Source organism: Cebus imitator, unplaced genomic scaffold (genome assembly GCF_001604975.1).
Source record: "Cebus imitator isolate Cc_AM_T3 unplaced genomic scaffold, Cebus_imitator-1.0 Scaffold458, whole genome shotgun sequence".
In the NCBI taxonomy this organism is placed as follows: Eukaryota; Metazoa; Chordata; class Mammalia; order Primates; family Cebidae; genus Cebus; species Cebus imitator.
The window spans coordinates 673,347-687,436 of NW_016107773.1; the positions used below are offsets into that span (position 1 = coordinate 673,347).

The 14,090-nt window shown below is 41.5% G+C and overlaps 1 protein-coding gene and 1 pseudogene across 1 annotated transcript; both read left to right on the forward strand.

Moving 5' to 3' along the window:
* Window positions 1-2,743: 2,743 nt before the first annotated feature.
* Window positions 2,744-4,712, forward strand: CCDC160 (coiled-coil domain containing 160). Its single transcript, XM_017511972.1, has 2 exons — window positions 2,744-4,391; window positions 4,549-4,712. Exon 1 carries the CDS (start codon window positions 3,299-3,301, stop codon window positions 4,268-4,270), a length of 972 nt encoding a protein of 323 aa, XP_017367461.1. The 5' UTR covers window positions 2,744-3,298; the 3' UTR covers window positions 4,271-4,391; window positions 4,549-4,712.
* Window positions 4,713-11,422: 6,710 nt separating this feature from the next.
* Window positions 11,423-14,090, forward strand: part of LOC108291547 — a 34,106-nt pseudogene continuing 31,438 nt past the window's right edge.

Here is a 14,090-nt window from a genome sequence, read left to right on the forward strand (position 1 = left end):
TAGAACCATCAAGAGTCCATTATTAATTCATGTCAGACACAAATGAATACATGCAGTCATATTGTAGACACATATGCCTTGACAGTGCAGTCCTAAGGATTTCTGGGGGATTGCTGTCTTAGAGGACTACTGTTATTTTTGTCATATGACTGTCTTGTTTTCCTGTCTGTGTTCTGGATTATTTGCTTCTAAAGAAGCCAGTTTTTCATCTCCATTGGGCCTCCTTCCCCTACCCTTCAGACCTTCGGTATCCAGTGTAGTGTTGGGTAGGCACTTATATTAACAAATGTCCACAGCTGACTCACTAACAGGCATGCCTACACTTTCAGTCATGGCTTCTGGTTTGGTTTGCCTTATGCTGGAACAAACTACCTAGTCAAGTTTATTGAGAACAAAATGGCTGCCAGGCCAGGGTAGAGGAGTGTCATTGCCTGAAAGCATATTCCTTGTTCTTGCCAGAGAATACGAATGCCATACTCTTTCTGCATAAAAACCCAAACAGTGCAATTTGTGAAGAGAAAATGAGACGGGCAGCTTTTACTCCGAGTCTGGGCTTTGCCACATTCTGTGACTCGATTTGGGAACAAGCTCTTAAAGGATATCTTGCCAAAGAAAGAGAGAGAGAGAGAGAAAAAGAGCAGCTCAGAGACCCCTTGACCCTGCCCTGTGTAAGCCATGGGAGGGAAATTCCAAAAGGCTTTTCAAACCTTTCTCTTTCTGTTCTTTGAAATGTGACATGCAGTTCTCCTTACCCTCCCCCTTCACTTTTCCTCTCTTCTTTTGTGGCCTTTTTTTATAAGATACCTAAGCTTTGAAAATAGTGGGTTGTTTTCTTTCAGTTTGGGGAATGAAACCAAGCAGATGAATAAAGAAGAATTTTAGAACAAGCACTGACCTGGGAGACAGAGTCCTCAGTCTTACTACTATGGGCTGTGTGGCCTTGGTCAAGTCATTTAACTTCTGTGGGCCTTAGTCATAAGTGGACTCTTCCCATTTATGTAGCTGTGTAGTGTTCACTGAAAGGCATTTGCTTTCAGACACGCAGGAAATTATACAGAGGCCCAGGAAAGAAAGATAGTGAAAATTCAAAATTTGTGTGTGTGTTTGTGTGTGTGTGTGCATATGTGTATGTGTTTTACCAGAGATTTATGGAATGGCTGGATGTAGAAGTAACTTTTTCAAGGAGCAAAATTATTAACGAAAAGAGTTTTCTATTTTAACCTTTATCCATGCCTAGACCTCCATCTCAGATGTGTCATTCTTGCTATCTCCAGATATAAAGTGGCCACACTTAAATTGTCCCTGTGCTCACCTCCTTCCTAATCAATCCCACCAATGCCCTTCATCCAGAATTAAGTAAGAGGAATAGTAATCTCTCTGCCATTGCTACCTGATTAGAAGCATTTTTATCATCTACAGAATTGTCCGGTAAAAATTGGACTGCTAAAAATGTGACTAGCAATTAACATCACCCTCTTTTGCCCTCTCTCTGTTCCTTTCCTCGATGATTGCTATAATAATGCCTACTGTTTTGCATTTATATTTCTAGAGAGGAGGGAAACCAAGATAACGATATTTCCCTTTAAGAACAGATCAGTCAATGATGCTTCTGAATGGTGACTCATAGAATAATAAAAGTCAGAAAGGAGTATTTCAAAAGAAAGAAGATGATATTCCAATGGCAAATACATATTGTGAATTTCAAGGCTGAGTTTACCACTATGGTCTGAATGACCTCAAGAAAGCTTGGCTTCTTGCTTTTGGACCAATCATTTTAGTACCTTCACTGAACTGTCCAAATAGTTCATCTTAAGAATATGTGTACTTTCCCCTTTCCTCAAAGCCAAGTAGTTGCCAGTAGGGATGTACCCTTGGGGATGATGAGTTCCTTCCATCTTTTGTGAGGGAAAGGGGAGAGTCATGTTCAGTACCTGTAGGTATCAAGTTTATTCCTTCATTGCTCATAGTAAGGAAAACCTGTGTTATTTAAAATAAACTACTGTTGCTAAAAAGAAAAGACCGGAGAGATAATACATCAAAAAGTAGTTATCTCGGGGCCATGATATTATGAAGATTCCTTCTTTTTGTATGCTTTTCTGTATTCTCCAAAATTGTTATAAATAATCAACGAAAATATTAATTAAGAAATAAACACAGCATTTGCCATTTCTCATTACCAGCAGAAAATTACATTTGAGTCCATAGGTAAAAGAGATGTGGGCATACTTTGATTTTTCTCCATGGTGATAGTACAAATATGTTTTGGTACATTAATATATAACCTGAATAAAGTAACCCTCTCCTTCTTCTCATCCGTTAGGGCTGACCTCAGCTGCCAGTTGGTGGCTTCAGGTTCCATTGGCCCTCCACATGTGCCTTGGTTCTTCTTTCTCCCTTCCCTCAGAAGTAGTCGCTTACCAAATATTTCACTGGTTTGGGAATGCTGTACTTTAAGTATTCCCTTTGGATAGGGAAGACTCTTTTGAAAACAAAATAATCATCTTCATATTTTTATAAACTTGGGAAGTTGGTTGTGATTTAGTGTGCTAAATTTTCACCTAAAAGTATACTCAGAATCAATATCTTGAGAAAAACACATTTGGTGGCATTAATATTTTCAGTTGTTGACATTAGGTTCTCCTCATGAAATTGCTGTCAAAACGGATAGAATTCTGTACACTTGGCAGTCTTGCCTAAAAGCAAAGCCCAAGACTGGAATAGCAGGAATTTATAGGTCAAGACAGAAGGGCATTTGGCAGAGTTAGTCATAAGGAAGTCTGCATGGTATACTTTACCAAAAGTAGCTCACATTTCATTAAGCCCTGATGTTTTAGTCACTTTAACGACTGAATTAACAATACTCCAGTCCAAAAGAACTAGAAAGGCATAAGACACATTGAAAGCACAGGTATTGCCAACATTAACCTATTAATTTCAAATCACTTTTATTATTTTAAAAGCAGTCTGTTTTTATGTGTACAGTTGTTTTCTTATAGAATCACTTTCTCTGTGTATAGTAAGTAGCTAAATATGTCAGTTTACTAGTTCTGTTTCATAGGATCAGAGACTTTTAAAGCTAGAAGCATCTGTAAAACTTAGCTCCTGTAGCCATTTCCATTTCTAAACGAGGGAACTGAGGCCCAAGTCATTCAGTGAGTTTGAGAGAGAGCCAGCCCTCAAATGTTTAGATTCTTCACCCAGCATTCTTATTTCTTTCTACTATACTAGCTACTAGTATAAATAATGTACCTTGGTTTTAAATTTTGTTTTTCAGATATTGGAAGAGGTGCCTGGAGAAATGGATGCTAGAAAAAAACACTGGAAGGAGAATATGTTTACTCCTTTTTTTAGTGCACAGGATGTTCTAGAAGAGACTTCTCAGCCCGAATCTTCTTCTGAACAAACAACTGCAGATAGCAGCAAGGGAACGGAAGAAATGTATAATTTGTCCAGCAGAAAGTTTCAAGAAGAAAATAAATTTACGAGGAAAGAATATATTTTCCAACTAAATGAAATAGAACAAGAACCAAATTTAAGAGAGAGCAAGATAAACATTTCAAGGAATGAAACAGACACAAGTTCTGCTTCCTACGAATCATCTAAGGCGGATGTTACAACAGAAGAAAGCTTTACTAGCACAGAAGATAACTCTACCTGCAGTACAGATAACTTACCACTACTACGACAAGACATTAGAAAGAGATTTATTGGAAGAATGTCTCCAAAACTTTGCTTGAATCTTTTGAATGAAGAACTGGAAGACCTCAATATGAAATGTAGAAAAATAGAAGAGGAATTTGAAAATGCTGAAAAAGAACTTTTGTACTCCAAAAAGGAAGTATTCACAAAACCTCTAAATTTTCAAGAAACAGAGACAGACGCTTCAAAAAGTGACTATGAACTTCAAACTTTAAGAAATGACCTGTCTGAAAAAGCAACAAATGTAAAGAACTTAACTGAACAGCTCCAGCAAGCCAGAGAAGTCATCCACAAGTTGAACCTAGAGAACAGAGATTTGAAAGAAGCTGTTAGGAAGTTAAAGCATCAAACTGAGTTTGGAAATGTGCTCCTGAAAGAAGAAATGAAATTGTATTATGAATTAGAAATGGCAAAGATGCGCAGAGAGCTCAGTGCCATCAAGAACAAACTGAGAGCTGAGAAGACCCTGCAAGCAAGAAATAACAGAGCCTTGGAGTTGCTTAGAAAACACTTTGCTTCTATGGCAACATCATCAAGTATCCTTGACCACTTTACTGGGGATTTTTTTTAAAACTTAAAAAAGTCCTTCCATTAGGCAAGTCATTGAGCCCAATCAGCGTTTATTGTATTTTCTTTGTGTATTACTTAAAATATACGTAATAAAATGTAATTTTCATTTTTGGTGAATCACAGTATCTGTAAAACGTATAGATGTTTCCAAGCTTCTGCTTTCTCTTTCTAATGAAGTTATTGAAGGAGTACAAGTGGAAATGAAGCTTTGGAAATCTCATACCTATATATATGTCACACATATGTCACATATATATGTCACATGTATATAGATATGAGATATATATATTCACTCAAAAACACATAGTGATTCACCAAATCATTTATGAATACAAATCAACAGCCATTTTGTGATCTTGTAAGCAATATGTCCTTGGCACGTGAATATTTTTCCATCTGTGTTCATTAATGTTAACAATAAAAATCTCGTTTATGTGTATAAGTCTAACATATGCCTATGGGTCTTGTAACTGCCTGTTCGAATTCAATGGGATTCCAAAAATGTATCTGCTTGCTTTGGGGATCTAACTTTAATTAGGTAGATATAAACATCTCTGGAAAAAAATGTAGTTTTTTTCCTCCCCCTGCTGTTTTCCCCAGGCTCTCTCCTTTGACCTGGCCACAGTTCCCATAGACTAGAAGATGGCTTAGAGACATAGATAGCTGTGACCTTTGCTAGGCCTGCTCTTATCAGCCATGGCTTTTGTGTTTTCTTATGTTGACCAGTAAGGGGCGTTGTTTACACAGTTCTCCCCAAATTTCAACCAGGGGAAGGTTTGGAAGCTTCCTGCCCAGCTTACATCACAAGCTGGCGAGGACTGTGGTGCAGTTGGATGTCATCTGGATAAACTTTTAGTGAGCTGGCTTGATTTATACAGTAATCCAGCTCTGTAAGGGGCCCAGGTGATAACAATTTATTTTACACTTATAAATGGTAAAAATGTACTGCCTCAGTCCTTTGGTGGAAGTGATGGGCCAGTTGATTCTTTACCATTTGTTTGTATCAATTATCAGGATATCCTGTAATAGGAGCTCTATTTGCTTGGTGTTTTTAAGCCTAATAAACCAAATGTAATTGCAGACTATAAGGATGGGATACAATTATAAGGATTTAGGTATCTTCCCTGTTGGGAAAATCACCAGACTGGGAGTCAGGACATTTGGCGTCTAGTAACGGCTCTGACAGTGACAGGTTAGTTAGCTTTCTTCACCTAAAAGTCCTAATCTATAAAACAAGGCAGCAGATCTACCATCAAGATCCCATTCAGTTTTAATGTTCTGGAATTTCACCTCAACGATTTTATTTGCAAGTTTAACTCTACCTATAAGGAAGTAAAACTCCTTTGGCATTGGATGCATTCAATTCTAATACTTTGGGGGACCTACTTTGCAGACCCCTTTTGAAAGAAAATATAAGCAGGATCCTTTATATAGTTTGAACATCTCCAAATACTATCAATAATAAATCAGTAGAGATTGTTTCTCTGCCTTTCTGTTGTTTCCTCGGTTGGAGAAGTCACCGAATGGAGACTGACTAAGCTGACCTGGAGGCTGAACAAGTCTTGCCTTGCCTGGGAGGATTGGTGTAAATTGAAAGGTGCTAATCTTTGGAGCTTTCTGACTTAGTCCTGATAAATCTAACCCAGGCACTGTCAGCCTGCCTCAAAAGGGGAGATGACTTTCAGGTTTTTAGTGGTCACTGGCTTCTCAGAAAGGGTCTAGGTACAAAAGCAAACAAAGAACTCGTTGCCCTATTTTAACTCTCTTCTTCATCACCTCCTTTAAAATTACCCCTTTTTACTTGACTCACAAAGACTCTCATTCCCTGAATGCTAATGTGCAGAGCTGCTTACATGTTTAAAAATTTCACAGTGTAGCTGGGCAGGGTGGCTCACACCTGTAATCCCAGCACTTTGGGAAGCTGAGGCAGGCGGATCACCTCAGGTCAGGAGTTCGAGACCACCCTGACCAACATGGAGAAACCCCGTCTCTACTGAAAATACAGAATTAGCCAGGCATGGTCATCTATGCCTGTAATCCCAGCTACTCGGGAGGCTGAAGCAGGAGAATTGCTTGAAATCACGAGGTAGAGGTTGTGGTGAGCCAAGATTGCGCCATTGCACACCAACCTGGGCAACAAGAGTGAAACTCCATCTCCAAAAAAAAAGTTCACAATGTATTAATTAAGCTACTAGGCTCAATCCTTTCAGTATAATTCTTTCTTTGGGGGTGAGAGGAGGAACAGGGTCTTGCTGTGTTGCCCAGGCTGGACTCAAACTCCTGGGCTCAAGCAATCCTTCCCAGAAGCTTGGGCTACTGGCATATGCCACCATGTCCGGCTAGTATAATTCTATTTTTTTCTTTTCTTTTTTTTTTTCTTTTGAGACAGAGTCTTGCTCTGTCATCCAGGCTGGAGTGTAGTAGCATGATCTCGGCTCACTGCAACCTCTGCTTCCTGGGTTCAAGCAATTCTCGTGCCTCAGCCTCCCAAGTAGCTGGGATTACAGGCAGCTAATTTTTTTGTATTTTTATTAGAGATGGGGTTTTGCCATGTTGGCCAGCTTGATCTCAAACTCAAGGTATCTACTCACCTCCGTCTCCCAAAGTGCTGGGATTACAGGCATGAGCCACCGTGCCTGGCCTATAATTCCGTTTTCAAAGAGGAACATTTATTCCAGGAGAATTTCTATGAACCAACCATACATTTAAGGTTTTCAGTGACAATTTGGTTTATCTTGCATGAGTGTGTATGTGTGCTTGCGGGCGGGGAAAGAGCGTGGTGGAAGGAGGTCCAGAGACATTAAATGCATGGCTTAGACTAGGTATAGCACAGAGGGTGGGGTTTGTATTTCTAGGATGAAACTAGAATACAGATTCTTGGTGCGACAGCCCGAAATACTAAGATCCAGCAAGGCCTGCCCTATGGAAAGATCCTGTGGAAAGCATAGGTGCAGACACTAACCAGGGAGGTAATATACAATCACTAACTTCAGAGGGCCAAGGAGAAAGAGGAGCCAAGATCACAGAGCCAACACTTTGGAATTGGGAAGGGATTGCATCAAAATAAAAGCAGGGCTAGAATAAACTGGGAGAAAGCTGAGCCATTATTATTCCTCTTCATGGGCAGATGGGAACAGCAGTGTGTTGAACTGGTTTAAGGAACTAGAATCATATCACCACTTTACTTTCTAGTATAGTAAATAGGAGATCTTGAGGTGTCTTTGTTGTTGTTGTTGTTTTAGAAGTGGGGGCTTGCCTTGTTGCCCAGGCTGGAGTGCAGTAACGCAGATAACTCACTGCAGCCTCAAACTCCTGAGCTCAAGCAATCCTCCCACCTCAGCCTCCCAAGTAGTTGAAACTACAGGACCTTGCCTCCATGCCTGGCTAATTTTTTATATTTTTAGAGACAGGGTCTCACTATGTTGTCCAGGCTGGCATCAAACTCCTGGCCTCAAGCAATCCTCTGTCTTAGCCTTCCAAAGGAGTGTGATTACATGCATAAGCCAGCTTGACCTTTGGAAATTTTATTTATTTATTTATTTATTATTTTTTATTTTTAACAGGGATGGCACATCAGGCCACTCATCCCTTTAACTAACCTGTAGGGTAAAATATGTGAAATCAGCAATGCAATCACACACCATTCATCATCAACTTCTAATCCCTTACTTGTTAAGAAGCGTGGGCTGTCACAGTTCTCTAGACTTATCTGTTTCACCTTGGTTTAATAATTCAGTTCTGTAAACATTTGGTGAGCACTTATTGCCACAGTTCATTCCTTCTAAAGCACATTTTGAAAAACATTTTGACATTTCCTGAATTTGGGATCAATCTTCAAATTGATGGTATGTCATAGAATAAATGTCAGGTTTTTTTTTCTTAGTAATTCATGAAATAATGGTATATCTTACAATTGATGGAGTTTTAGATTTGATGAAATAAGGTAAGTACTAGGCTGGGGATATGGGAATAAAAGGGTTTATGAATAAGACAACTGTCTGACCTCAAGGAGCTTACTTATAGCTCTTATCATAAAACAATATGATAAGAGCTATACCAGCAATGCTAATATAAAGTGCTGTGGGAGCATAAAAGAGGATCAATTAATTCTGTCTGTGAGGCTGGGAGTGGCTTCGTAAAGGAGGTGACATTTGAACTGGACCTTGAGGGATATAAAGGATTTTTTCCAGACAAAGCATGGGAGTAGGAGGCAGGAACATTTCTGGAATGTGAATATGAAAGGTTTATTTGGCTTCAAAAAGGACTCAGCAGCAATGAATTAGAGCACTGGGATGTTATGTGTTGCTGATTTTTTTTTGTTTTTTGAGATAGAGTCTCGTTCTTTTGCCCAGGCTGGAATGCAGTGGCACAATCCCTGCTCACTGCAACCTCCGCCTCCTACCTCCCAGGTTCAGGCGATTTTCCTGCCTCAGCCTCTGGAGTAGCTGGGATTACAGGTGCTGCCACCACGCCCAGCTAATTTTTGTATTTTTACTAGAGATGGGGTTTTGCCGTGTTGTCCAGGCTGGTCTCAAATTCCTGACCTCAGGTGATCCACCTGCCTCACCTCCCAAAGTGCTGGGATTACAGGCGTGAGCCACCTCGCCTGGCCATCTTGCTGATTTTTAAAATCTTGTTCGAGGTTCTACCCTGAAAACTACTGTGAATTCCAACATTTTTACTCATTTGCAGACAGACTGGAGAATGATGTCCTCATGACATAAAGACCAAGTTCCAGATAACAAACTGCATTTTGGTTACGCTACTCTACCTTTGACTGCTATCATTTTTGTTTTGGAAACAAAAGACCTAAGAGATTTTGGTCATAAGCCAAATCTGCCATGAGTAGACTGGTTTCAAGGAGATGTATGAAGGAGAAACATCACAGTTGCTCCTCTCTCCGAAGAAGCATAGAGGTTGAGTGTGCAGACTTTGGTTATCCACTTCCGAGCTGTGTGATCTTGGGCAACTTGTGTAATTCTCTGTAGCTCAGTTTCCTCATCTTGTAAGACAGTGTTCATAAATAGTGTTTTTGAGAGGTAAGAGAAGATCACATACAGTCAATAAATGTCATCCTTTTTGTTATCATTATCACCTAATTGACAATGGGAAATTGAACAAATCTATCTGCCACTTCCCAGCTATTACTCTCACCAAGCTTTTTATATGTATCATGATGGAGTCTCGTTCTGTCGCCCAGGCTGGAGTGCAGTGGCACAATCCTGGCTCACTGCAACCTCTGCCTACCACCTTCTGGGTTCAAGCGATTTTCCTGCTTTGTGTAATTCCCTGGAGAGAATAAGATGAACTAATAAATAATATGTATATCAGTGATGGGTGCATATGTTTGGGAAGGTGGAACAAGTTGCAGAGAAGACATTTTGGTTTTATTAGTATATGAGGCCTTAAGGCAAAGTAACAAATCTATTGTGATGGCTCTTCTGGCCTCAGGAAGGATCCTGAAGAGGGAGTTTCTTGGGTTAAAGCCTACCCAGCCCCCCTCCAATCAGGTCTGTGTTTGGCCCCTGGCTCTAGCAGGCAGAGTACCAGAAGGGGGAAGAAAGAAAGCCCTGCTCTAGTACTCCAGAGGGAAAAAACTCATCCAGGAAAAGGGAATGGAGACAAGAGAGGCTATTATAGCATTTTTCATTTCCCCTTGGCACAGGGAGCTGTGCAGCTGGGACCCACTACTACAGCTGCTCAGATAAGAATAAGTCATTGTCTCGTCCTGTGTACTCATAAGACACTGAATTATCTATGTATTGTAGGTGTACCCTCCTCTCCATACTGAGTACCAAGGTGGTTTGTCCCCTGTTTAGTGGTCAGAGCTACTATTCACAGGGACTCTCCCTCCCTTCACACCCCCCACTTCTCTCTGTGAATGACACCTCTGATCACACCCAACCTTCTGATGATTGCTATGTTTCACTGGGTGCACGTTGTCATTTCCCAGGAGACTGGCTTATGCCTGGCTCTCTGAGGATGCGTTCTGGGGTGTCCTCAAAGCATTTCTTTTGCCTTTCAGCCCATGGCTGTTGACTCCACGACAGATGTTGTCGTGTATGTTTCAGACCATGACAGGAGGCATACCTAAGATATTCTCCTTATGTCACTAGTACCCTATCCTGCATTTGGACTACTGGTTACAGCCTAATAACAAAACTTTATCATGTTTCACATATTTCCATATGTGTTGTCTTGCATAGTCTGAGAAAAAAATCCTTGATTGCCACTCATTTTACGGGTGAGGAAACCGAGGCTCAGAGATATGAAATGACTTAGTATCACACATCTATCAAGTGGTGGTTCTGGGATTCAAACCAAGCCTGTCCAGCTCCATTAGGATGTTTGTCCCATTATATCGGGCCACCTTTTTTGCTAAAATTAATGAGCCCATGATTAATCATCATAGAGATTATTTAACTTTCCCAAAGATAGACTCATTTAATACTGCAACCTGGACTCAACTTGAGTCAGTCATCTAACAAATGGCTGAGATGAGCAGTGAAGATGCAACTTATTACTGGAAAGACTGTGAAGTGTACATGTCTTCTGATGGCAGGTTAGTAGGTCTACATGAAGGACACAACATCCTCTTCCTATGATTATGGAATGGATGGTAACAGTAACATCAACAAGAACAATTGAAATATGAAGCCCAACTAACAGCTCTCTAAATAAAGAAAGCTCCAGCACTCATGCAGCCAAATCAATAAACAACCAGGACTCTTTGAAGAACACTCACTTTAGCTTTGGGGTCTGATTTTTATAATTCAAAATGATTGATCCTACTTCACCCAATACTCATTTTTTCCTTAGATTCTTTGCCTTCTAAAGTGTTTTCATTGAAAGCTAACTAATTTTTGAGAAAAAGAAATGCTGTGAGCCCCCACCCCCGCATCTTGCTCCTTAGGAAGTGTGAATTATACTTGACAATTTATGTTTTCCTCTTCTTCTTTTCTTGGCTCCCTGGGAAGTTTCTCAAAGTTACAATAAAGAAATCATATTCTGCTCACTCATAACTGAAACAATTCTTGAAAAAAATATTTCAGGATCCGTTTACTAAAATATCTTCAATAACAAGACAAAATGTTTTCTTTCAAACTGACAAATTTATTCAAGATTGTACAAAACAACATTTCCCCTTCGTATAATGAAAGAGAAAAAAATCTGGAAAACTGCTTTTGACGTTCGTAAATGTGGGTTTTGTCAGCAGAGAGCCTGGAGGGCATTTCTGATTTTGAGGTAATCAACCTTTTAAAATGCATAATATACTTTTATGTGGTTTTAATGAGTACAAAAATATATTTGCATGTAGCATAAGAACTTTTCCCCCATAAAACATGAGTTATCTTGAATCTGTTCCTTTGGGTATATATTAAGGTATGTTTATAAATAAATGGCTGAGAGCAAAGGGGCTCCAGTTTCTATGTTTCTGATGGGGAGAGTGGTGTACTAGAAAAAGCAGGAGATGTGGAGTTTGCCCACTTTGCTCCTCTGGTAGAAGATACTGAGATGGAATTTGAGGTGGTAGATGTTTATTGGGGGCCAACACCTGTGAAGGAAAAGGGGGAGGCAGCAAGACTGGGGAGAAAGAAGTTGGCTCACCAGACAAGCCTGACAAAGCCTCAGCAACCCCTGCAGGGACCTCTGGAGTATTGTTCATCAGAGTGCCTTGAATTGGGTAGAAATACCTGGGCTTTTGTTTTGTTTTATTTTATTTTATTTTATTTTGACACAGGGGCTTACACTGTCACCCAGGCTGCAGTGCAGTGGTGCAATCATGGCTCACTGCAACCTCGACCTCCTGGGCTCAAGCAATCCTCCCACCTCAGCCCCGCCCCCGCAAGGCCCCTCCCCTCCCCCGCAATAGCTGGGACCACAGGCATGTGCCACCGTGCCCAGCTAATTTTTGTATATTTTGTAGAGATGGAGTTTCGCCATGTTGCCCAGGCTGGTCTCAAACTTTTGGGCTGAAGTGATCCACCTGCCTCGGCCCCCCAGAGTGCTAGAATTTCAGGCATGAGCCACTGCGTCAGTCCCCTGGGCTTTTATTCTCCTGACTCATTGAGTCGCCAGATGCAGGCTGCCTCTATCTGGAAGAATGTAGCCTGGGGCTGAGTGGCTCTCTGCAGATAAGGCAGGCCCTGCAGGAGCTGACAGCTGGAGACTGCCTGCCAACCTCACTCCCCACGGTTGGGCTGGGTGGCAAATTATTCTTGAGGTGGTGCATCTTTGTGTCTACCACAGTCCATCGCTTGCACCTCTCTTTCTCAATTCCCTCACGCCTCTCTCAGAAGGGAACCTTGGAGGAGTGATATTAGTGGGACAAACTACAGCCCCCACTGCTGCAGTTAGTCTTGGTGCTGCAATTGACTCTCAGTAACTGCCGCCTTCACTACTCGCTCTAGGTCACGCTCACCCATAGCTACTGCCCTCTGGTGGCCATGACGGCTTCCTGGCTGGCCTGACCCAGACCCTAATTTCTGAGCAGCGTGGTTATTATCCCCTTCTCAGGCTGGGGCTGCTGTATCTGTCCATTTACAGTCACAATACGGCAAGGAAGCACTAAGATATGCTCAGGTGGCACACAGATTTCTCCCTCTCCCCGTGTGGAACAGCCGCCCTACTTCCTCCTGATAATTAGGGTGAGTTACTGCTACCAAGTCAGTGACCCCTCTTCTGGCCTGCTGGTCTCTGGACTCAAGGAGCACAAAGTGCCCAGGCAGCAGCCATAGCTTATATTTCACTAAGACATTAACCCTGGAAATGAGTCTCCTTTGGAGACCAGGTCCTCTAGCCCTATAGCATGTAAGGGAAATATATATTTATATTTGAGATGGAGTCTCGCTCTGTTGCCCAGGCTGGAGTGCAGTGGTGCGATCTTGGCTCACTGCAATCTCCGCCTCCTGGGTTCAAGTGATTCTCCTGCCTCAGCCTCCTGAGTAGCTGGGACTACAGGCACACACCACCATGCTGGGCTAATTTTTGTATTTTTAGTAAAGACGGGACTTCACCATGTTGGCCAGGCTGGTCTCTAACTCCTGACCTCGTGATCTGCCCACCACGGCCTCCCAAAGTGCTGGGATTACAGGCATGAGCCACTGTGCGTGGCCGCGAGAAAATATTTCTTTCCTCACCCATTGCTAGGTTCATACCTGACACCTCTATAACAAAAGACAAACTGACAAGAGAAAAGCAGACAAATTTATTTAATACAAGTTTTAAGCGACCTGGGAACCTTCAGAAATGAAGACCCAGAGAAACCGGAAAAACTGCTTCTGCTGTTTTCTCAAATGTCAAGGTATCATAGTTGGGGCCAGCGTGTCCTGAAGCCCGTCAAGAGTTTCAGAGCACAAAGTTCCTGTATTAGGATTCAATCAGAGAAGTGGAGCCATTGAGAGATTTCATTTTTTATTTTATTATTATTTTTTGAGACAGGGGTTCACTCTATCACCCAGGCTGGAATGCCATGGTGCTACCTCGGCTTGCTACAACTTCCGCCTCCCGAGTTCAAATGATTCTCCCGCCTCAGCCTCCCAAGTAGTTTGGATTACAAGTGCGCACCACTGTGCCTGGCTAATATTTGTATTTTTTTTATAGAGACGGGTTTTCACCATGTTGGCCAGACTGGTCTTAAACTCCTGACCGCAAGTGATATATGCCCGCCTTGGCCTCCCAAAGTTCTGAGATTACAGGAGTGATCCACTGCACCCAGCAAGAAATTTTAGTTTTATATCTATACCATCTACATCTATCTATCTATCTATCTATCTATCTATCTATCTATCTATCTATCATCTGTTACCTATCTATGTGTC

Excerpts from the sequence above, each read along its gene's own strand:
- CCDC160 (XM_017511972.1), top strand. The coding sequence starts at position 3,299 with ATGGATGCTAGAAAAAAACACTGGAAGGAGAATATGTTTACTCCTTTT.